Here is a 23,604-nt window from a genome sequence, read left to right on the forward strand (position 1 = left end):
GAGAATATAGAGCAGGGGCCAAGCAGTTTTTCCATCCAGCAGAGGAGCAGAGAGACACCGACAGACGAATCCGTAAGGATTGCAGTGGTCTGCCGGAAAGGAGTGGTGAGTCAGACTGTAACTGTGCAAAAGCTATTCCGGCCAAAAGTTACTACTCTTGATTCTATCTGGAGTGCAAAAGTAATGCTGGAGAACACCATATCTACACTTGTGATCGCAGTGAATTCCTCGCAAAACATTATAGTGGATTTGGAATCCTCAAAAAAAGACCATGAGAAAAAGATACAGGAAATATCTGAAAATGTTTCATCTGTTAAAGATGTTCAAGTAAAATTGATACAAAGTGAAGAATTGATGACAAGAAGAATTGAAAACTTAGAAGATAAATCGAGATATCCTAATTTGAGGGTTCTAAATTTTCCGAGTATTAAAATGATATCCCCAAAAGACCAGTTCAAGAAATATATGACAGAAATTTTACAAATTCCAAATGACGTTTTACCTCCTATTGCAAATATATAATTTGCTACAACACCAAGAAAAAAGAATGAACAATTTCAAACAGGATCTGATCAAGCAGCTGGAGTTGATTTATCATTGTTTCTGGAAACATCAATGGAGGAACAAATTGAGTTCAATGGAACTTTGTTGGTAACCTTTATATTTTCTTCGGACAGGGACAATGTTTTAAGAATGTTCCTACGTAACCATGAAAAGTTGTATTTAAGTCAGAAAGTTTCGATTTATCCGGACCTTACTAAAGAAACACAAAAGCGTAGAAAAGAATTTCTGAATATGAGTCGGGCAGTAAGAAATCGGGGGGGGGGGGGGGGGGGGGGGGGTCAAATGATTGTAAGATATCCGTGTGAAAGTAAATATGTTTTCTTTGACCCTATCCATTTGAAACAGCTGTTGGACAGCCGTGCAGTAACCAACTGAGGAACCTATCTCTAGTGTGAAAAGATAGAAGCATATTTTCTCCCTCTTTTCTTTCTGGTTAAATACTTGAATATGTCCTGTTTATAAAATATTGGATCTCCCAATTTCTTTATGCTTTAATTGCAAGGGGAATATGATATTTCCTATAAAATTTTGTTTTTTTCTTACATATTCTGGATAAAAGAAGTGCAAGATGTATTACCTTAAGGGAATTAGAATATGTTGTTAATATGGTTTAAATATTCCTTTACTTGTAATAATTTATGAAAATGATAAATAAAGAATTAAAACAAAAAACAGAATATAACTACATTTTTTAGCATGCAAACAATGTTGGCTGTTCTTTTCCTCTAATGGTGGGTCATACATTAGTAAGAATAGTCAGCCATTCATTTAAAAAAATATTTCTATATGGAGTAAATTTTAAAAGGTGCATGCTTGTGTCCATAAATGGGTATACTGGGCATTGAAGAGAGAGAGAGACTTTTTTAAAGGGCCAATCTCACACTCTCTATATATCCCACTGTAAGAGGGGCACTTTCAACTCAGGGTAGGTTTTTTTTGGGGGGACAGTGTTACAAACGTCTACAGACATTTGCGCCCTATGCAGACCAATGTAGCACTTATTAGACTGTATCTTTGCATAGCAGGGTTTATGTCATGTAGCACCATAGAAATGTTAAGTAGTAGTAGTAGTGGTACAGTGCGATATATATATAACGTGTCAGATTGGCCCTCTCTCTCTCTCTCTCCTCCCCAGCGTCAAAATCTCCAGCCTTGCGCCTTATCAAGACCACGTTACCTGCATAACTTGACCTGTGTTGCCATGGCCTGCCTTGTAAAATTCAGGGATTACACGCATATATCTTTGCCTTACCCCGGAATGCCCATTCCATGCCTCTTTTCTGCCTCCTTATTCTTGATGTGCGCACAGGTATGTACATGCATAATTCCTGGCTTCTTAAAATTTGCGTTGCTTGCGCTCTGCCCACATACCATGTATGGGGCCATTTTTGCACAAGCAATGCTTTTAGCATCTACCTGTAATTTCTTACTTGTCAACATGAAAAAATATCTTTTGGCTCATCCACCAATTCACTACTATATCTTTTACATCTGTTTTATATGAAACTTGAAATGGTGAAAGGATGCAAAATGCAGATTATACTATAGTATTTATTCAAATTATTTTATTTATTTAGATTAGTATAGCTGCCTTTCCAATGAATATGTTCAAATAATGATTTCACTTACCAATTGCCTATAAACTGCTGTAAAAGCACCAAAATAGGCAACAGAAGCAGATGCGATGAATACATTCCCGATGACATTTGAAATTTCTTCTTCAAAGCTAGCAATGCTCTCCTGCCATCGAACTTGTTCATCTCCTAGTGCAGCTGTAAGCTTTCCAGCACGATTAAGACGAGCTTCTGTAATTGCCATTATCTTTGCTAAACAATTAAAAAATAAAATAAAATTATTAACATTTCCATGATGCTTTCCACTTTCAGTCTAACTAGCAACTATATCCCTTTCTATCATGAAATATAGTTTAGCTTCCATAACACCACTTTTTCTTGTTTGATCAAGAAATCTTAATGTTTCTTGTGAGTAAAAAAATATAATAATATAATGACACCACTATCCTATAAAGGTCCAACTGGATCTCCTTTGATAGATTCATTTTTTGAAAACATAAGAATTGTCAATGTCAGAAAAGAGTTGAGAAAAGGTTCCAGTTAGAAGCCATTTCTATGACTTTTGAAAGAAATGATACAACATAGGACTTGTATTTTTTTTTCACCAAACAATTTCCTCCTGCTGTTATGACTGGGCAGTGGACAAGCAAGAGGTGGACCCTTGGGCCGACATGCAGGTACTAGAGAGCAGGCCGGGAGGCAGAGTCAGAGCTTGGCAGGAACACCCGGAGCCTGGAATCCCCCCAGGAGGGGCCCATAGGGACCCAGGTCCTGGGACTAGCACAGTTCAAGATAGTCCAGAGAGGTCAGAAAGTTCAGGGATGGCTGCCGGTGGAGAGGCAGAGGGCTGGCTAGCAGGCAAGTCACTGAAGATGGCGGGGTCTGAACCGGCCGCGGGTAGGAGGCTAGGCCGCGAGGCAGGCCGGAGCCACAGCAGGCGGCGAGTAGCAGAGCTGGCCGCGATGCTACCCGGGAGCAGGAGTGACGGCTGACCGGCGCAGGAGTTCGTCGCAGGCCGGGACCAAGGCAGGCGACTGGCTGGCAGAGAAGTCCGTAAGGCAACCGGAATCAAGGCAGGCAGCGGGCTAGCGAGAAGTTCGTGAGGCAAACCGGGATCAAGGCAGGCAGCAGGCTAGCGAGAAGTCCGTGAGGCAAACCGGGATCAAGGCAGGCAGCAGGCTAGCAAGAAGTCCCTGAGGCAAACCGGGATCAAGGCAGGCAGCAGGCTAGCGAGAAGTCCGTGAGGCAAACCGGGATAAAGGCAGGCAGCAGGCTAGCGAGAAGTCCGTGAGGCAAACCGGGATCAGGAACCAGGAGACAACGAGAGTTAGCAAGTAAGAACAGGAACAGGAACAGGAAGCAACTAGTCAGCAGGAAACCTCGTTGCAAGGCGTGTAGTGAGGGACTGGACGCCGGTTAAATCTGGAGCAGGGCGTGATGTCAGCAGGCGAGGCGGAGCCGGGCTTTCGGGTGCTGTGCGCTTAAGAGAACCCTCCTCGCGCACGCGCGAGGCCAAGCAAGGGTAGGCCTGTAATGGCGTCTTCCTCGTGGGAACTCCTCGGGCGGCGGCCCTGTCGAGCCTGGATTCAAGCGGATTCCTGAAGGAGCTGAAGCGACGGTAAGCGGGCCTGAGCCCGAACATGAGAGGGGCGGTAGGGACCGCAACAGTACCCCCCCCCCCCCCCCCCTTTATGGCCCCTCTTCAAAGGACCAGGCTTGTCCGGATGTCAAGGTGAAACCGTCGAAGAAGAGATTTGTCCAGGATGTTGCGAGCACGTTCCCAGGTATTATCCTCATCGCCGCAACCCTCCCAGGCCAGAAGGTATTCCCATCTCCGATTGCAAAAACGCACATCAATCACGTTGCGTACCTGGAACGTGGGATCTTCGGCTACGGGCGTAGCAGGAGTGTCCGGGAGTCGTCGGTGGAAGCGCGAGAGGACCAAAGGCTTTAGCAGAGAGACGTGGAAGACATTGTGGATCCGCAGGGAGGACGGTAACCGTAATCGGTAGGAGACGAGACCCACCCTCTCGGCTACCCGTAAGGGTCCACCGAACTTGGGCGCGAATCTCTTTGAGGGCAGCCTCAGGTGGATGTTTCTTGTACTGAGCCAGACCCGGTCCCCGGGCTGGTACACCAGGGCAGGTCGTCGATGGCGGTTGGCCGCCTGACTGGCCGAGGCGGCAGAAGCACCCAGCTTGGTCTGGGTGGTTTGCCAAAGGGACTGTAGTTGCTGAGCGGTGAGTTGTGCGGCTGGAGAAGCACTGGGTGTGGTGATGGGTAGCGGAGGTTTGAGTTGTTTCCCATACACCACCTGGAAGGGCGAGACTCCAGTAGTGGCATGGCACTGGTTATTGTATGCAAACTCAGCCCAGGGTAAGAGCTCGGTCCAGTTGTCCTGCCTTTCGTTAATGAACGCGCGCAGAAAGGTCTTTAGGGTGCAGTTCATCTTTTCGGATTGTCCATTGCTCTGCGGATGAAAGGCGGTAGAGAAGCTGAGTTGGACTTTAAAGCATTTGCAGAGAGCCCTCCAATAGCGAGCGGTGAATTGGGGACCCCAGTCAGAGACAATGTCCAGGGGGAGCCCATGGATTCGGAAGATATGTTGTGCAAAGAGAAGGGCCAGTTCGGGTGCAGATGGCAACTAGGGCAAGGGCACAAAATGGGCCATCTTGGAGAAGCGATCCACGGTGACCCAGATTACGGTCTTCCCGTGTGATGGCAGCAGATCCACCATGAAGTCCGTAGCGAGATGGGTCCATGGCTCCGTGGGAATCGGGAGGGGTTGCAGGAGGCCGCACGGAAGACCTGGACTGGACTTCTGTTGGGCGCAGGTAGGGCAAGAACTCACGTAGGTGCGGACGTCCTGCCGCAAGTTGGGCCACCAGTAGTACCGGTTAAGGAGCTCCAAAGTTCGTTCTCGACCGGCATGGCCCCCGGTAAAAGAGTCGTGGGCCCAACACAAAACCTTCAGTCGCTGGCGTCGGGGAACCACGGTTCTGTCTTGCATGAGGACGGACATGGCAGAGAGTCGGACCTTATCGGGGTCCAGGATGAACTGTGGAGGCTCTGGATCCTCCTCGGACAGGGAGGACCGGGACAGGGCGTCAGCCCGGATGTTCTTGGCCGCGGGGCGGTAGTGGAGAGTGACGTCGAAGCGGCTAAAAAACAGGGACCACCGAGCCTGACGGTGTTTCAGGCGTTGGGCTTGGGACAAGAACTCCAAGTTTTTATGGTCGGTAAACACTGTGATCGGGTGGTTAGCCCCCTCGAGCCATTGTCTCCATTCCTCGAAGGCGGGCTTGATGGCTAGCAGCTCTTTATCCCCAATGGAGTAGTTGGCTTCAGCTGGCGAGAACTTCTTGGAGTAGTAGGAGCAGGGCAAGAGTTGGCCCGATGAGGTATGCTGGCTGAGGACAGCCCCGACAGCAACGCTGGAGGCATCGACCTCCACTATGAAGGGGCGTGCCTGGTCCGGATGGCGGAGACAAGTGTCGGTCAAGAATGCCTCCTTCAAATCGGCAAATGCCTCGATGGCAGTGTCGGGCCAAGACTTGACATTGGCTCCCTTACGGGTCAGAGCAGTAAGGGGAGCGACTCGGTGGGAGTAGCGAGGGATGAAATGTCTGTAAAAGTTAGCAAATCCCAAGAACCTTTGCAGCGCCTTGAGGCCACCCGGGCGGGGCCAGTTCGTGATGGCAGAGACCTTCTCAGGGTCCATCCGGAAGCCCGTGGACGAGATGATGTACCCCAGGAAGGGTAAGGATTCTGCCTCAAAGACGCACTTCTTGAGCTTGGCGTAAAGGTGGTTGTCCCTGAGGGCTTGTAACACTTGCCTGACGTGTCGACGATGGGATTCCAGATCCTTGGAGAAGATCAAGACGTCATCCAAGTATACGATGACGTGTGAGTGTAGCATCTCACGCAGGACCTCGTTCATGAGGTTCTGGAAGACTGCCGGTGCGTTGCAAAGTCCGAAGGGCATCACCAGGTACTCGTAGTGCCCGTCCCTGGTGTTGAAGGCAGTCTTCCATTCATCTCCGGGACCTATGCAAACAAGGTTGTAGGCCCCTCGGAGATCTAGCTTAGTGAAGAGTTTGGCCCCTTGGAGCCTATCCAAGAGCTTGGGGATCAGTGGAAGTGGGTAGTGGTCTCTCTTGGTAATGGCATTTAGGCCTCGATAGTCGATACAAGGGCGGAGCGAACCGTCCTTCTTTCCTACAAAAAAGAAGCCGGCCCCGGCAGGGGAGCGAGAGGGGCGAATGAAGCCCTTAGCGAGGTTCTCGGCAATGTACTGGGACATGGCGGTTGTCTCTGGCAAGGACAACGGGTATACCCGGCCTCGAGGAGGTGTGGTACCGGGGAGCAGGTCAATAAGACAGTCAAACGGTCGGTGTTGCGGTAGGATCTCAGCCATCTCCTTGGAAAACACATCCGCGAAGGCTTGGTACGGCTCTGGAAGCAGAAGGGACGAGCAGAGCTGGATCGGTGACGGGGGACGTGGTATCTGCAGACAATGTGTGAAGCAAAAGGAACTCCACTGGGTCAACTGGAGTGTGTCCCATTGAATCACCGGAGAGTGGAGGCGCAGCCACGGTAGTCCCAGGATCAGAGGGTGTACAGCCCGTTCCAAAACCAGCAGCGAGATTTCTTCTGAATGAAGCAGGCCGGTCTGGAAGGTCAGCAGATCCATACAGCAGGAGATGGTCCCAGGAAGCAAGGTGCCTCAGATAGACGAGATGCGCAGCGGGGGGTCCTGGAGCCGTGTGGGTAACGATAGTTGGTTTACCAAGTCCGCTACAATAAAGTTACCCTCAGCCCCTGAATCGATGAAGGCGTGAGTCTGAAGTTCCCCTCCGGGGTATTTGAGTCTCACCGGTATGGTGCATTGAGGAGCTGAGCCCGTATAGCTTAGGAGTAGCTCCTCAGGATGACCTAGGCACGGTCGTTTCCCGGATGCTCCGGGCATTTGGCAAGGAAGTGGCCCTTTCCCCCGCAGTAGAGACAAAGGCCCTGGGTCCGGCATCTCTGCTTCTCCTCTGCAGACAACGGAGACCTGCCCAGTTGCATTGGCTCCCCGGGTGTGACGGAAGCGGGTGGCGCCCTGGGGGCCATGGACCGGGCGTGTCCTTGGGGAACCGGGGGAGACCTTCTGAAAGGGCGCGACTCCTTGTATCATTGCTGGAGCTGGCGGTCTACCCTTCCAGCGATGTCGATTAAATCATTGAGATCATCCGGGAGATCCCGACCAGCCAGCTCATCCTTGATGCGGCTAGCCAGGCCTTCAAGAAATATCCCCCGAAGACAGTCATCCCGCCAACCGACCTCCATGGCAAGGGTGCGGAAGTCTATGGTATAGTCCGCCACTGAACGCACCCCTTGCCTGAGATGCAAAAGTTCAAAAGCGGCTGTGGTTTGATGAGCAGGGTCATCGAAAGCTTGGCGAAAGTTAAGCACAAATTCCTGGAGGTTATGCAGAAGAGGATCCTGCCACTCCCACATGGGAGAGGCCCAGTCCAATGCCCTACCATCCAGTAAGGAAAAGATGTAAGCAACCTTGACAGAGTCCGAGGGGAACTGTGCCGGCAGCAGGGTGAACCGGACGTAGCACTGGTTCAGGAAGCCTCGGCATGCTTTGGTGTCCCCAGCATAGCAAGTCGGGGCAGGCAACTGGGTCACTGGTGTGGGGTTGGAGACCGGAGCGGGAGGCGGAGCAGGACGTGGATCTGGTGGTGGTGTCTCCAGGCGGGAGACCAGCTGTTCCACAGTGGCTGCAAGGGCGTCAATATAATGCTGCTGCTGTTGGAGGCGCTGCGCCATTCCTGGAATGGCCTGTAGAGTGGGGGCCTCCGCCGGGTCCATGGCCTTGCAAACTGTTATGACTGGGCAGTGGACAAGCAAGAGGTGGACCCTTGGGCCGACCTGCAGGTACTACAGAGCAGGCCGGGAGGCGGAGTCAGAGCTTGGTAGGAACACCCGGAGCCTGGAATCCCCCCCGGGAGGGGCCCGTCGGGACCCAGGCCCTGGGGACTAGCACAGTTCAAGATAGTCCAGAGAGGTCAGAAAGTTTAGGGATGGCTGCCAGTGGAGAGGCAGAGGGTTGGCTAGCAGGCAGGTCACTGAAGAAGGCGGGGTCTGAACCGGCCGTGGGTAGGAGGCTAGGCCGCGAGGCAGGCCGGAGCCACAGCAGGCAGCGAGTAGCAGAGCTGGCCGCGATGCTACCCGGGAGCAGGAGTGTCGGCTGACCGGCACAGGAGTCCGTGGCAGGCCGGGACCAAGGCAGGCGACTGGCTGGCAGAGAAGTCCGTAAGGCAAACCGGGATCAAGGCAGGCAGCAGGCTAGCGAGAAGTCCGTGAGGCAAACCGGGATCAAGGCAGGCAGCAGGCTAGCGAGAAGTCCGTGAGGCAAACCGGGATCAGGAACCAGGAGACAACGAGAGTTAGCAAGTAAGAACAGGAACAGGAAGCAACTAGTCAGCAGGAAACCTCGTTGCAAGGCGTCTAGTGGGGGACTGGACGCCGGTTAAATCTGGAGCAGGGCGTGACGTCAGCAGGCGAGACAGAGCCGGGCTTCCGGGTGCTGTGCGCTTAAGAGAACCCTCCTCGCGCGTGAGGCCAAGCAAGGGTAGGCCTGTAATGGCGTCTTCCTCGTGGGAACTCCTCGGGCGGCGGCCCTGTCGAGCCTGGATTCAAGCGGATTCCTGAAGGAGCTGAAGCGATGGTAAGCGGGCCTGAGCCCGAACATGAGAGGGGCGGTCGGGACCGCAACACCTGCTCCTTTGGGCCTTCAGCTCAACTGAAACCAGAGCTGAGATCCTGGCACAATGAGCCTTCATTTACAAAGACCCTGGAATTTCCCCCTATTTTATATCTTCAACCTTTCCCTCAATGTACCTGGTATGATATTGCAGCAATGGTCCTAAGCCAGAGGCCATGCACAAGGGCTCTTGTTTTTTATTTACTGTATGTTTAGAATATCATTGTAAGGTATGTATTTTTTATTATTATATGTATCAATTTTCTAACATTTAATTGTGCACCTCTCTGATATTTTAAACAAAACTAAACCCTACAAGTCCTGAATTGCCACAACTCTCTCCGCCATCAGGGGCTGTAAACACTGACTCTGCAGCTCCCCCATCCTCAGCCTGCACAGGAAGCAGAAGACTGACTCAAGTACCAAACCTAAGGATATTCCACATAGAAGTGCCCTCCAGGACAACAAAGAGAATGGAGAATAGAATTCAGGGAAATAAGGATGCGGTCAGCGGAACTCCCACACACACACACCATCTTACTCGAATTGTGTGTATTTTATTTTATTTTTATTATATTTCAACAACATAGGAATACATTTAAGTATTAATTTATCTTATAGCTGATATAGATAGAAGTAGACATGACTTATCACACCCACTAACTAATATTTAATATGAAACTATGTTACAGTATTTGATGGCACCTGTTTAGTTAATATAATTTAACACATGTGCATTTGTAAATGTCATACTCACTGTAATGCTAGAGGTTATGTTCCTGTTTAAAATGTTGCTAAGTTCTCCCTCCTACTGTTCTGGATGTTTGCATGTGCGACAGCAGTAACGCTTTCACTTTTTCTCTTTTCAGACACATCGGCAGAGGAGGAACGGGAGGATGCATCACCACTCTAGATGTCCCCCCAACCAAATCAGCCCGTTCTTGTGCCGCCCCCAGTTAATGAGCCCCCCCAGTTATTTTGCCACCCCCCTCTCTCCTGCCCCACCTGCCCCACATGCCATGGGAGACAAGGAGGACATTGTCATTGATGTTGTCAGCCCTGTCTCTCCTGGGCTTCCAGGGGCGGGTCAACGGCCGGAGGCCAGTGCAGCAGCCGGGAAAGGGCCCTCAGCCTTTGAGGGGCACCTGGACGCTGTGCTGCTCCTCCTGGCACAGACAATCTGTGGCCTGGAGGTCCAGGAGGTAATGGCAGTGCAGGTGGTTACCATCCTGCACGATCTGCGCCGTGGCCAGCAGGAGATAATTGAGCTCCTGCGCACAATGGCAGGAGCTCAGTCCCTGCTCGTCATAGTGCAGGCTCTTGCAGGACGGGCACTGCCCGAGGAACATCAATGACGATGATCCTCCTCCTCCCCCATGGCACTGTCCCTCCCCTTTTTTTCCCCATGCCCTCCTATACAAACATTGTATATTTTTCAAAACTTTTGTAAATAGTTTAAATAGTTTAAAAATATATATTTATTTTTGATTTAAAAATTGGTACGAGTTTCATTTCAACAATTTATTGCATTGAACTTCTGTGTGTTGTCGGGAGTGGCATGGCACATAAAAAAGAAACATTTGTGGTGATAATCAAGAACAGAATGACCTCCAAGGATGAGGAGCACATGCAGAGCATACAGACGGAATAGAAAGGGAAAATCAACCAAACAGAAGAGGAGCACATGGAATACAAAGGAAAAATCACCCAAACAGAAGAGGAGCACATGGAATACAAAGGGAAAATCACCCAAACAGAAGAGAACCACATGGAATACAAAGGGAAAATCAACCAAACAGAAGAGGAGCACATGGAATACAAAGGGAAAATCTACCAAACAGAAGAGGAGCACATGCAGAGCACAGAGACGGAATACAAAGGGAAAATCGATGTGGGAAATATGCGCTTGCCAGCAAGCCATTTCATCGGGGTTTAAACACTAACTTCCCTGACCTTTGCCTGAATAAAAGCATCACTTGTGCTTAAGCCTCTCTGCCTAGGAAAGGATATCTGACTGTCATGTATTTCTCTGGCTTATAATTATTCCTGATAGCCTGAAAGAGGGGCTGGGTGTTCCCTAGTCAGAGGCAGGACAAAGTCAGGAGGTATAGATTTCAGCAGCCAATGAAATGATCCGTGCACACCCCCTGAGCCAAAGCCAATAGTGTAAGGACTCGTCTGTTGCTATGGGAAAGTAGCCAATCATGTAATGACACATCATCTGTCTTTGTATGACTGTACAATAAAAGGAAGAGCCTCGTGAGGGCTCAGCCCTTGCCTTGCCTTCTCTTCCTGCCTGCGATGAAAGCTGCCTCAAGTGTCTTCTTTGCCTCCATACTCTACATCTGGTGACCCCGACGTGATGATAAACTCCATGCTTATTTCGGCTGGTCATAGCTTAAGGTACGTACCGTTCAACAGATTTGCAATCGTAAATATTTTTAAGGTATTTTTTAGTATCTTTAAAGTATTTCTCAGCAAGTTTGTTCCCCACACTCGTGAGCATGGGCAGTGGTTTGACTGTACAGCAGAGGCTACATGCCAGGGAGCTGCAGCAAATCATCAATAATCATTATTTCATCACCAGAAGAAAAATAGCGCAAGTCAGCCTGGGGGACTTAGAAAAATTAATAAGTGAAATAGCTTGCCGTTGCCCTTGGTATTCAATGGAGGCTGGAACTCTAAATACTCTAAATACCCAGGAATGGATTTCAATCGGCAAATGTATTCATACGGCTCCCACAGCTCCCATAAAGCAAAGATTAATCTGGCAAAAATGTACAGAGGCCATCGAACACATAGAAAAAAAAAAAGTTTAAAGACAGCAGTTTCAAACCATTTGCTTTTAGAAGCAGGCAGACTCAATCAGAATACCCTTCCCCCATCTTATGCTCAGTCTTCCTCAGAGACAGCAAATTCTTTGTATCAGCTCTCCATACCCACACCCAAGCCCATTCACACCTCTTTAGAAAAGCAACCCTTGAGAACAATTGAGCCACAACCTGGCCTGGGTGGGGCGATTAGCATTGAATTTCAGCAGAAAGAAAACTTTACAGAAGAAGAATTATTAGAAGGACTTCAAGCCTTCCCCATCACAGAAAAGAACCATGAACAAAGGGGGACAGAAAATGAAATAGAACATCTGGGGACACACACTCACATGGCTCCTGTGGCTTCCTCTGCGTCCATCTCAGAGAAAAGGCCCCAGGAAACTGAAAACACTGAGGTCAGAAAAACTAGCCTTCCTCCATCTTGCCTGCAACCCCCTTCCCCCACCAACCACTCCCTGTACCCCCATTTGCCATTGCCTGAGACAGTCATTGACTCTGCATCATCAATTTGTCCAGGTAAATTACCATCTCAAACCACTGCTCCCGGTAACAATTTATGTGCCGCGGTCAGCATGGGATTTCACCTAGAACATGGAAATCTCACAAGAGAGGAATTATTGAAAGGGATTCAAGCCTTTCCCATTACAGAAAGAAACAAAGAACTAGGTGTGGCAGCAATAGAGTTGAGTGCCATGAGCAGTGATTATGCCCACAGGTCTTCAAAGAAATCAGCGTATAAGACCTTGGGCCAAGCAGCTGCACTCCTGCGTTACAAGCAAAGAAAATATCAATATGAAAAAAAGGATTTAATTAGACTCCTGCGTTACAAGCAAAGAAAATATCACTATGAAAAAAAAAATGGTTTCTCTTAACAAACAGTACAGATTTGGAAAAAAAAATGGTTTCCCTTAACAAACAGTACAGATTTGGAAAAAATGGTTTCTATTAGTATTTGATATTCAGTTACAAAAAATCTGCATACTTTGAGAGTATTTTCCCACACAAAGTGTATGCACAGCCTTATGTTAAAACTGTACTGAAATTTGAACAATTGCTGTGTGAATTTCATGTGAAAGGTTCACTTCTTGCAAAATTAATTTGGCTCACATTTAAAATGACTCCATTTCTCTGAGATTTAAGTTTATAAGCAATTGCTTGAATTGCCAGTGCACAGATTTTTATTGTAATTCTCCCTTTCAGGACAAAAGTAAATTAAAATAGTATCTGTCTGCAAGGAATCAGCAAGTCCTTGCCAAGCCATTGTCTGTGGTCGATGTTATCAATTGTTAAACAATGCTATCTTTAAGTTCCTATTGACTGAAGGATTAATTCCTTGGGTGCAGTTCTTTTCTTTTGAGAAACACTGCTCCTCCCCCCCTTTACTGTAACTCTTGCTTGCCACTCATGGGGGAGGGAGGGAGAACTTTTGAAAAAAAACAAAAACTGGACTTAGTACTGCAGTTTCTCTCTCTAGTTTATATATGTTATAACTCAGACAGATTAATAGTAGTTACAGTCACTTTAGCATGCAGCAGACAGAGCTGAGCAAACAGTGTGTTTAATTTCCTATTCTAATAATTATAAGAAGAAATTCTATTCTGATATTCCACATTGAAAGTAAGCTCAGAGTATTATTGATTGCAACCTGGAACAATAGTTGCAATCTATAAAGTAATTATGGGGTCTCCACTAGGAGGCGCTATGTTATTCTACAAGTTATATTATATTATTGTTTTAATAATTCTGTTGTATAATAGTTTTTATTTTTCAGATCTGCGGTCCTCATGCCTTAAGGACACTTCAGTTTTATTTTCTTTTTCACAAAATTTATACAGAATTCTGAACCTTAAAATTTTTACTGATAGAGGTTGCTACATCTAAAGCAATCCCTCCCAAACCTTTTCTTGCAACTCCAAATTGATTTTATTACATTGAATAATAGAATTGATGTCTTCAAGGTTAAAAAAGTAAGAATTTTACTTTTATCCTTACCTTAGTAATTTTTTGCTGTATGCCAGTTTTTAATATTTTCCAGATTTACAGCCTTCCTGCCATGAGGAGATGTGAAGGTGAACACTTTGCAGTTTATTTTCAAACATTTTTCTAACGCCTTTTGACTTTTGATCCTTGATCTAATTTTGTTTTTGATAACTTTTTGATAAGATTTTTATCTCACATTATGTGTTATCTGTTGTCTGTCTTGATGCCAAGAAGACTATGAATGAATATTTGCAGGATGGATGAATGTGTCAGTTTTGTGTAAATGAATATTTGCAAGATGAATGAATATATGTCAGTCTTGTGTAACATATGTTTAATGTAATGTCTAATATACTTGTCATTTGATTCAGCTTACAGCAAATGACTTTTCCTTTAAATGATTAATTTACACTTATTGCTATTTTACTGAATGAAAATTGATCACTGCATAAAAACTTTCTTGATAATGGGGTTACGTTCTGAAAACTAAAAATGGCTCTGCTTACTGCAGCCATTCCTTTGCATGAATTTTGTCAATAATTGAACATTAAATACTTATTTGGCATCCCCTACAACACCACAGGGCAAGCCATTGTGGAGAGAGCAAATCATACCCTTAAGAGCTCTGGACCAAACAAAAAGAAAAAGGGGGGATTGCCCCTGGATTTTCCCCTAAGAAGGACTAGCTGAACAAGAACAAAGTATTGTTTACTTTAAATCATCTAAACATATCAGGTTCAAATTTAAGACCACAGCCATGAGTAATCATTATGGGACTAGGGTTAGTCACCCACAGCCATCAGTTTTGTATAGAATATTTAATGTCTGGTACGGTCCCATTCCCTTAAAATGGGGAACGAGGATATGTTTCTCTGCTTGCTTCCACAGGTCCATCAAGCTGTGGAACGATGGAAAGGTGTTCAGGTCTACAGGACCCGATCCCCAACTTCTCCCTGAGCCTCCACAGCCCTCAGAAGGACAGAGACCGAACTCCTTGCAAAAAGCAGCGCCACATGACCTGGGGACAGATCAAGGCCCTATCCAACCAATCTGCACAACTCTTAGAACAGCAAGGCCTTGAGAAAACTCCAGAGAACTTATTAGCCGCTTTTTCTTGCCTGAATGCCAACTCATTAACAATTGTGTTCTGCACCCTCCTCCTTTGCCTTATTCTCCAGCTATGGCGATTTCAGAACAAGGACTCTGACAGAACAACAAGTACATCCTCGATGCACAGAACTTTTCACACCTGTTGAATCGAACAGACTGTTGGATCTGCACACACATGCCAACCCAAGCCTGCGGAGAACGACTGATGCATGCTGTACCATTTAACCTTACAGTATGGACTAATTATCCTTTACAGAGAGGTTTTCATTAACTCTCCAGTTAATAATACCATACTACACATTGGTAGCTGTATTCAAGAGACTGCCGCTCTTTGTTGGGACTATGATACAGGGGATGGGAAGGGAATTCAGGTGGGAAATATCCATATTGTAACCGAACTTTTGTATTAATCAATGAACACTTACATAGTTATACCACATATGTATGCAATTGGCAGATTTCAGGATGTGCAGTGGGAGACCCAAGCAAGTACAGAAAGTATAGAGGGGATGAAGGATTTACCTTTTGTAGTTATATAGCCCAAATGATAACCGATGACATGTCCACTAATCTGTTAGGAAACATATGGATGTTATGTGGGCGTAGAGCATATATGTACATTTCTCCAAGATGGAGAGACAGATGCACTTTAGGCTACATCCTCAACTCATACTATGCAGTCAAAAATTTACCCAAAGCAAGGCTCCGTAACAAAGGGAGGCGATAAAATAATCCCATAGAAAAGTATACAGAAACTCAGATAGCTAGAAGCCTGTTTCCCCAATGGGAACAGCTATGAATTACAGGGACTTACACATCCTAGCTAACTGGACGACTGCCATATTTAATCAGACAGTCCATGCATTAAAACTACTTACAACAAAAGTCTCTCAGATTAGAGAAGTAGCATTCAGAACAGCTATACCTTAGAAACCATTTTAGCCTTAAAGGGTGGTGTGTGTGCATTAATTGGATCTCATTGCTGTGTGTACATATCAGACTATAAAGCAAACCTCACACATACCATAGAGCAGATAGAACCATGGTGCTGATGCACCATTTTCAGACAGAATACCAACTCTCCATGGGACTGGCTATGGTCCTGGCTCCCTGATATTTCTGGTCTCAAAGGGGTGATTTCTATTATAATGACCATAATTGTCTTAATTATCTGCCTGTGATGCTGTATTCAGTGCATACCCAACCCTCATATCCATATTGAAACCTTGCTCTCAGCCCGGATACAAAGATGTCTTGTAAGATGCCTAATAGGGAATCATGAGCCCTGCAGCGTTGGCACACCACCTGCACCAGCTCTGGGTGATATGGAGATTCAGGAGCTCATCGGCAGCTGGCACACCACGTCGAATTAGCTTTCTTCTCTCCATAATCTCCCTTCCCCTATTTCCAGCCCATACCAAGACATAACAGATTTCAAAAAGGGTCTAAAGCTTTATTGAGCTGCCTAAACAAAAACAGAAAGGGTGAGATGTGGGAAATATGCGCTTGCCAGCAAGCCATTCATCGGGGTTTAAACACTAACTTCCCTGACCTTTGCCTGAAATAAAAGCATCACTTGTGCTTAAGCCTCTCTGCCTAGGAAAGGATACCTGACTGTCATGTATTTCTCTGGCTTATAATTATTCCTGATAGCCTGAAAGAGGGGCTGGGTGTTCCCTAGTCAGAGGCAGGACAAAGTCAGGAGGTATAGATTTCAGCAGCCAATGAAATGATCCGTGCACACCCCCTGAGCCAAAGCCAATAGTGTAAGGACTCGTCTGTTGCTATGGGAAAGTAGCCAATCATGTAATGACACATCATCTGCCTTTGTATGAATGTACAATAAAAGGAAGAGCCTCGTGAGGGCTCAGCCCTTGCCTTGCCTTCTCTTCCTGCCTGCGATGAAAGCTGCCTCAAGTGTCTTCTTTGCCTCCATACTCTACAAATCAACCAAACAGAAGAGGAGCACATGTAATACAAAGGGAAAATCAACCAAACAGAAGAGGAGCACATGCAGAGCATACAGATGGAACACAAAGGCAAAATCTACAAACAGAAGAGGAGCACATGGAATACAAGGGAAATCAACCAAACAGAAGACGAGCACATTGCAGAGCATACAGATGGAATACAAAGGGAAAATCTACCAAACTGAAGAGGAGCAAATGGAATACAAGGGAAAATCAACCAAACAGAAGAGGAGCACATGGAATACAAAGGGAAAATCAGCCAAACAGAAGAGGAGCACATGCAGAGCATACAATTTGGCAGAACATGAACTAAAGACGTCCATGGCCGCTGCCTTGAGCGCCATGACGGAGGCAGATCACGGACATCCAGAAAGGCAGCGGGGCCTTTCAGTCATGGTCGTCTGGAAAGAGGCAGGAACGTCCATGAACGGAAGCCCTGACCTTGGACGTCTGGGTGGGCGCTCAAGGCAGCGGCCATGGACATTGGAAGGCAATGGGGCCTCCGATCATGGACATCCGGAAGGAGGCGGGAACGTCCATGAACGGAAGCCCTGACCTTGGACATCCGGGCAGGCATGAACTAAAGACATCCATAGCCGCTGCCTTGAGTGCCATGACGGAGGCAGATCACGGACATCCGGAAAGGCAGCGGGGCCTTTCAGTCATGGTCGTCCGGAAAGAGGCAGGAACGTCCATGAACGGAAGCCCCGACCTTGGATGTCCAGGTGGGCGCTCAAGGCAACGGCCATGGAGGCAGCGTTCCCCTCTCTTTCCGGGCGTCCATGCTCGGAGGCCCCGACTTTCACAGACGCCTGGCCATCCTTGCAACATCCTTAAGTGCCCGGACGTGGAAGGTAGGGGGTGGCCTCCAATCAAGGAAGTCCGGATGCTCAGGGCAGCAGCCCCGGTGTCTATGCGGGGTCTGTAGAAAACAACCATCCACTTACCTGCTGAAATGACATTTCAAATGACATTTCAAATGACAGGTATGGCGCCAGCGCACCCTGGATACTGTATAGGCGCTGTATACCGCTCTATACAGTAAAATGGATTGCGAACGCCTACCGCTTCATAGGTGCGCTTTTGACACTCCTTTGCCGCCACTTGTATTTGCGTCTAATTTGAATACTGAATCGAGAGGCTTGCGAACCAAAATGTGCGCGCGTCAAACGCGCGGGCGCCCGGCACTGCCACACATTTCACACACTGTATCAGCCTGTAAGTGTTAATTTCTGTACCCTGCTAGTTCCCTTGGAGGGGGGGGGGGGGGGGAGAGAGAGAGAGAGAGAAGAGTCCAGACTACAGTTTATGCTTATTAAATCCCCTTCAATAATTTGGAGGTTCCACTGAGGTAGTTATTAGGCCATGTCATCCTCAGATATGTCTTCAAGCAGTCAGGTAAATCTGATAGACCTGGAAAATAAGGTATTAGGGAAAATTACCCAAATTTATGCTCCTAAAGAATATGTATAACATAATCTCTCACTTAGTAAGAACAACTCTGAGTCAGTTTAGTAAGGACAACTAGAGTCAGCAACTAATTATGTCACTACACTGGAATACCTAATTAGTTCATCTAAGGTATCTCTAAAAACTCTTGCAGAGTATGCAACAAGTGTACACTTACTATGTGAATTATTACAAAATGATAACCTACAGTTAATGACATCAAATCAATTGCTAGAGAGTGAAACAGGCCACCTCAAAATTGAACTCCAGGACATAGTTGAAGCTCTAGCTAAACAAGAAAAAGAAGTACAAGGATTACTCCTTGGAATTAAATCACTTGAAGAACAATTAGCAAGTAATCAATCACAAGTACCTGAGAAAGAAAGCTAAAAATTCTTAAACAATAGCACAAATTAGGATGAAACATAAGAGCAAATAAAAAAATTAAAGAACTAGAAAAGCAACATAGTGTTAACCTAGAGATAATCACATCACAGCAGGAGAAAATACACTCATGGGAACTCCATTCTGAATCCCAAGCATAAACATTTATAAAATAAATTAAGTTTCTGAAAATAGTTAATTCAAGCGAAATTAACTGCTACTGCTGCTGAGTTTAAATAAATAGAATTCAACAAAATATAGAAAATGTCTGATTTAGAAATGCATATTGCAGAGCTAAGCAGGCAGGTAGAGAAACTAAACCAAGACAGGGAGGATCTATTGTCTTCACAAAAGGCTCATAAATCAGACCTTGATACATTAATAGCTATAAACCACACCTTAGAACAGGAGCTGACTCAGACCAAAGCACTTTTAAGAAAAAAGGAACAGGGGGAAGGGCAATTTTCAGGTAGGATACACATTGCTAGTCCCTATCTTGGCAGAATACACAACAGGAAAAGATGTTAATTCAGCAACATGAGAAGTTGAAACAGAATAAAAATGAAATAGAAATGCTGTAAAAAGCCCTGTCTGTCAGGATTAGAAAAAAAGGGATTTATTAGCTCAAGTAGGTATGTCCAAAGGTATGCTTGATTTATTAATGACACAGCCCGACACTGTCATGCCATATCTAACTGCTTTAAAGCAGAGCATGTTTAAATCAGATTATACTAACACTAGCCAAAGGTGCAGTGAACCAGGGTAGTTCCAAAACAATCTCCTTCCTCATGACCTGCTGAAAGTTTGAAAAGAGAGAAAGAAAAAGCATGGGTCTATAAACAGCTTTTTTTTATCAAGTCTGGGAGGAAACAAAGAAAATTGGGGAGACAAAGGTATTAAAAAATTTTCCCATAGATAAGCAGCATGAATTAGTCATGCTGTCTGGGATGTCCTCCATGCCACTAGGTGAAAGAGCTCACAAATAACACTGAACTTTGTCAGTGAGGCGTGCCTGCTTGCATCTTTCCGCATTCCCCGAGTCTCCTCAGTCCTTTTTTTTCTGTGCAACTGAGTACACGCAGAGCTCTCCTTTCTCCTCAAGAGAAACAGCAAAAACAACTGACAGCTTGCGATGCCTCGACCACCAGGCTTCAAATTCTGTCATTGTAGAAAATCATGTCTGCCATACATGGGCACGATCAGTGCTACATCTGTTTAGGTCCAGACCACGATTTGTAGGGATGGCAGCCGCATGTTCCCTAGGGCCCAACAGCAAAGGGATGCCCGCATTGCCCAACTTAAAGTAGCGAGGTCGGGCTCATATGCCCCATCAGAAGCGTCGACTAAGTCCTCTTCGGGTACCCCACCAAAAATAAAAAACACGCTCCCACCGTTGGGCCACCTCCATGGACCCATCCCGGTCCTTTGGAACCGGTGCTAAAGCAGAACCCCTCCATATTGGGGCATGGCACGGGAGATGCACCATCGGCACCATCTCACAATCTGCGTCGAAAACATTGACACACTGACTCCTTGAAGGGACACAGGCGCACCGATGAACATAAAAAACATCAACGCAATGATGCACTCCAGGAACACGACTCACCAACGCAGCGACACATCTGCGTCACACACTGGGCCCACTGACGCACCGCCAACTCTGGCATACCCTCCGGCGACTCAACTGACTGGGACACTGATGCTACCAACACAGCCTCCTACCAGGCCACAAAAGAAACACGCTTCAGGGCATTAACGAGCTAGGGAGCTGTCTCCCTTACTTGTAGTGGACTCAGATGAAGACCCTTCTTCACTGAGAATTTCTGTTGCGTCTGTCGGTGATAGACAGCTTCGCCCCGTTTGACTCACCTTATTCAAGGCTCCTCCCGCTTCCCTAGGAAAGATGGCTACCGCAGCGTCTACAAGCTGACCTCTCCTGCGTCCTCGGAACAGCTATGGTGCAGCTTCCCGCCAAGCTCCTCCCCAGGTACCTACTAGGGTGCGCGTGTGCCACCCATGTCTTTATTCCAACCTTGGCTCGAACCTCAGGGGCATTCCCCCATGCTGATGTCACGCCATCCGGGTATATAACCTTTGCTATTTGCTAGCTCGTTGAGTTAGCAAGGAGTTGATCTTGGACTCATATCCGTTCTTGTCTACGCTACTCTGCCGCTTCCGTGCTGCCGCTGGAAGCTCACTCTCTGCCCTTCAGTATAACTGCTAACCTGGGTACCCGCTCCTCGGGGGCCCTCTGCTTTATTTCAGTTGCCTTACAGGGAACAGGTACTCGCTCCTCGAGGGCCTGCTCTCCCTGCCTCGGTGCCTGTACTTTCTTCTACAATCTGGTGGAATCGCATATCAACAGCAAACTCCTAGTAAGTACTCTAACCCTCAGTCTATCTCATCCATAGCATCTCCTTGCTGGGAAACCTGCTGCGGAAACCTCCCTATACCATTGGGGAGAGAAGGGCTCCCTCTGCCGAGGGTCCCTGAGATTGCAACTACCAGACTGTCACCTCTGATCGCTCTCTTCAAGCTGTTTAATAAAGAAACTAACTGTGTTTGTGCGTTCTGAGTCTAGCCCAGTACTGTGGCTTCTCACGGGGACTCCTCCCCGTGGGCATGGTCATCTTCCACAGTACCCAAGGATCCAACCAATCATGCTTAACCATAACAGATTACTAACTCCATGGATCTGGCTCAGCTCACCGCATTGCAGACCATTCCAGGCATTGGCCCAGCAAATCTCCGAACATCAGAATGCGCTGGAAGGACTGACCGCTGCAATCAACCTACTGCACGCACAGATGAACTCACCTTCCACCACAGGTAAAGAAGCTACACCGTCTGAGGTGATCGTCAAGACTATTTTACCTCTATCTGCTCCTACCCGCTTCTCGGGAGAGGTTTGGAGATGCAGAGGTTTCATTAACCAGTGCTGCATGCACTTTTCCCTGCAACCCAGCCATTTTCCCACAGCTTATGCCAAGGCCACCTATATCTTGTCGTATCTCGATGGATGAGCCTTATCTTGGGCCTCTTCACTGTGGGAGTGCGAGGATCCAATTCTTCTTGACCTTGAAGGTTTTATCGAACTGTTTAAGTCAGTTTTCGATGACCCTGCTCGGTATACTATTGCAGGATCTTCCCTGGTTCACCTGAAGCAAGGTAATAAACCATTAGTTGACTTTGCTATCGAATTCAAGACACTGGCTTCTAAATTATCCTGGGACCCAAGATGCCTGAAGGCCCTCTTCTTTGAAGGACTGAACTCTTGTCTGAAGGACGAGCTCGCCGGAGACCTTGTCTAAACTAGTGAAGTTGGCAACAAGGATTGATCGCCGACTTCGCGACCAGGTTCAAGAAACCAAGACTCCCAGAAAACCCTTTCAGGGTGAAGGTTGAGTTAAGTCCACACCCAGGCCTATTCCTTTGGTCCCAGGGGCCGGCGAAGAAGAAATTGGGGCTGTGCATGTCATGTGGACAAGCTGGCCATGCTGTTCAAACATGCTGTATATGTCAGGGAAACTGGCAGACCTAAGTCCTGCAGGAGGACTCTTCTTAGGTCTTACTGCTCCTTCTCCTCAGCTCTCTCTTCCTGTATCCTTGATCTGCGGACCCCTTAGAGTATCAGACTCTTGCCCTAGTGGACTCAGGGGCAGGAGGTAATTTCATTCTTCAACGATTAGTGGAGCACCTACGGATCCCCACTACCACTATGAAGTCTCCACGACTTCTATCGTCCATTCATGGAGAAGCCCTTACCTGGTGAAGTAACCCAACTCACCAAACCAGTATGTCTACGGACCGGTGCTCTCCATTCTGAAAATATCTCCTTCTTTGTTTTAGAGAAGGCCATGCACCCTCTAATACTGGGATTACCGTGGCTGCAGCAGCATATTCCTCAATTCAATTGGGCTACACTGGAACTTTCGCTTTGGGGTCCAGACTGCCATGGTAAATGCCTGATGGAGGTAGCTCCTATACCCGGCATGCCAACCACCTCAATAATGCCGGGGTTTGCTGCCTCAATATGCATCTTTCCAAGATGTCTTTTCAAAAGAAGCTGCAGATGTACTACCACCCGCCTCACAGACATTATGACTGCGTTATTATCTGAAGCCTATCACGGAACCACCCAAGGGAAGGGTGTACCCCCGCTCCTTGGCAGAGAATAAAGCCATGTCCGAATATATTCAGGAAAACCTCCAAAAAGGCTTCATAAGATCCTCCAAGTCTCCCGCTGGCGCAGGTTTCTTCTTTATGGGGAAGAAGGACGGAACATTGCGCCCATGTATAGATTACAGGGGTCTCAACAAGATAGCAGTCAAGGATCGTTACCCCTTGCCTCTGATCTCAGAGCTATTCGACAGACTACAGGGAACTAAGTGTTGCAACCATCCCTTCCCGACGACTTCACTCCGCCTACCTTTCTTTCTTTGCACCTCCTCTTGCTATGGATGGACGCCTGGCTGCCGCAGCGTCTGCCTGCCGTCCTCTCCTGCGTCCCCAGACCGGCTTGGGAGCTGCCTCCCGCCATGCTCCGCTGGTACCTTAGGGCGCGCGCGCCGCGCAACACTCACTCATAATTTCCTACGGCGCGAACTTCAGGGGCGTCCCCTTTGATGACATCATATTGCCCAGATATTTAAAGCCTACGATGTTTGCTAGCCTTTGAGTTAGCAAAGGGAATCTTACGGATGGGATTCGCTCTCCGTACCCAGCTACTCTGCCTCTCCAATCTTCCATTGAATTCTTAACACTAACGGGATACCCTCTCCTCGGGGGCCACACTTGCTTTTCAGGTCGCTATCAGGAAACCGGTACTTGCTCCTTGAGGGCCCATGTTCCCTGACTTGCTGCCTGCTCCTACCTTCTCTTCTGCCTGGAAGGATTCGCTATCTTCAACGCCAGTGAGTACTACCATCTTCACCTCAGAGCTGTTCCCTGGAACCAGGTACTCGCTCCTCGAAGGCCTGCCTCCA

General features: G+C 47.3%; 1 protein-coding gene across 1 annotated transcript in view; it reads right to left on the reverse strand.

Annotated features, from left to right (window-relative positions):
- DNAH6 (dynein axonemal heavy chain 6) overlaps positions 1-23,604 on the reverse strand; it is a 3,261,518-nt gene that overhangs the window by 1,087,469 nt on the left and 2,150,445 nt on the right. Inside the window, 1 exon segment of the mRNA XM_029602297.1 lies at positions 2,194-2,390. Coding sequence (XP_029458157.1) covers positions 2,194-2,390 — 197 coding nt within the window.

This window comes from Rhinatrema bivittatum, chromosome 1, assembly GCF_901001135.1.
Source record: "Rhinatrema bivittatum chromosome 1, aRhiBiv1.1, whole genome shotgun sequence".
Taxonomy (NCBI): Eukaryota; Metazoa; Chordata; class Amphibia; order Gymnophiona; family Rhinatrematidae; genus Rhinatrema; species Rhinatrema bivittatum.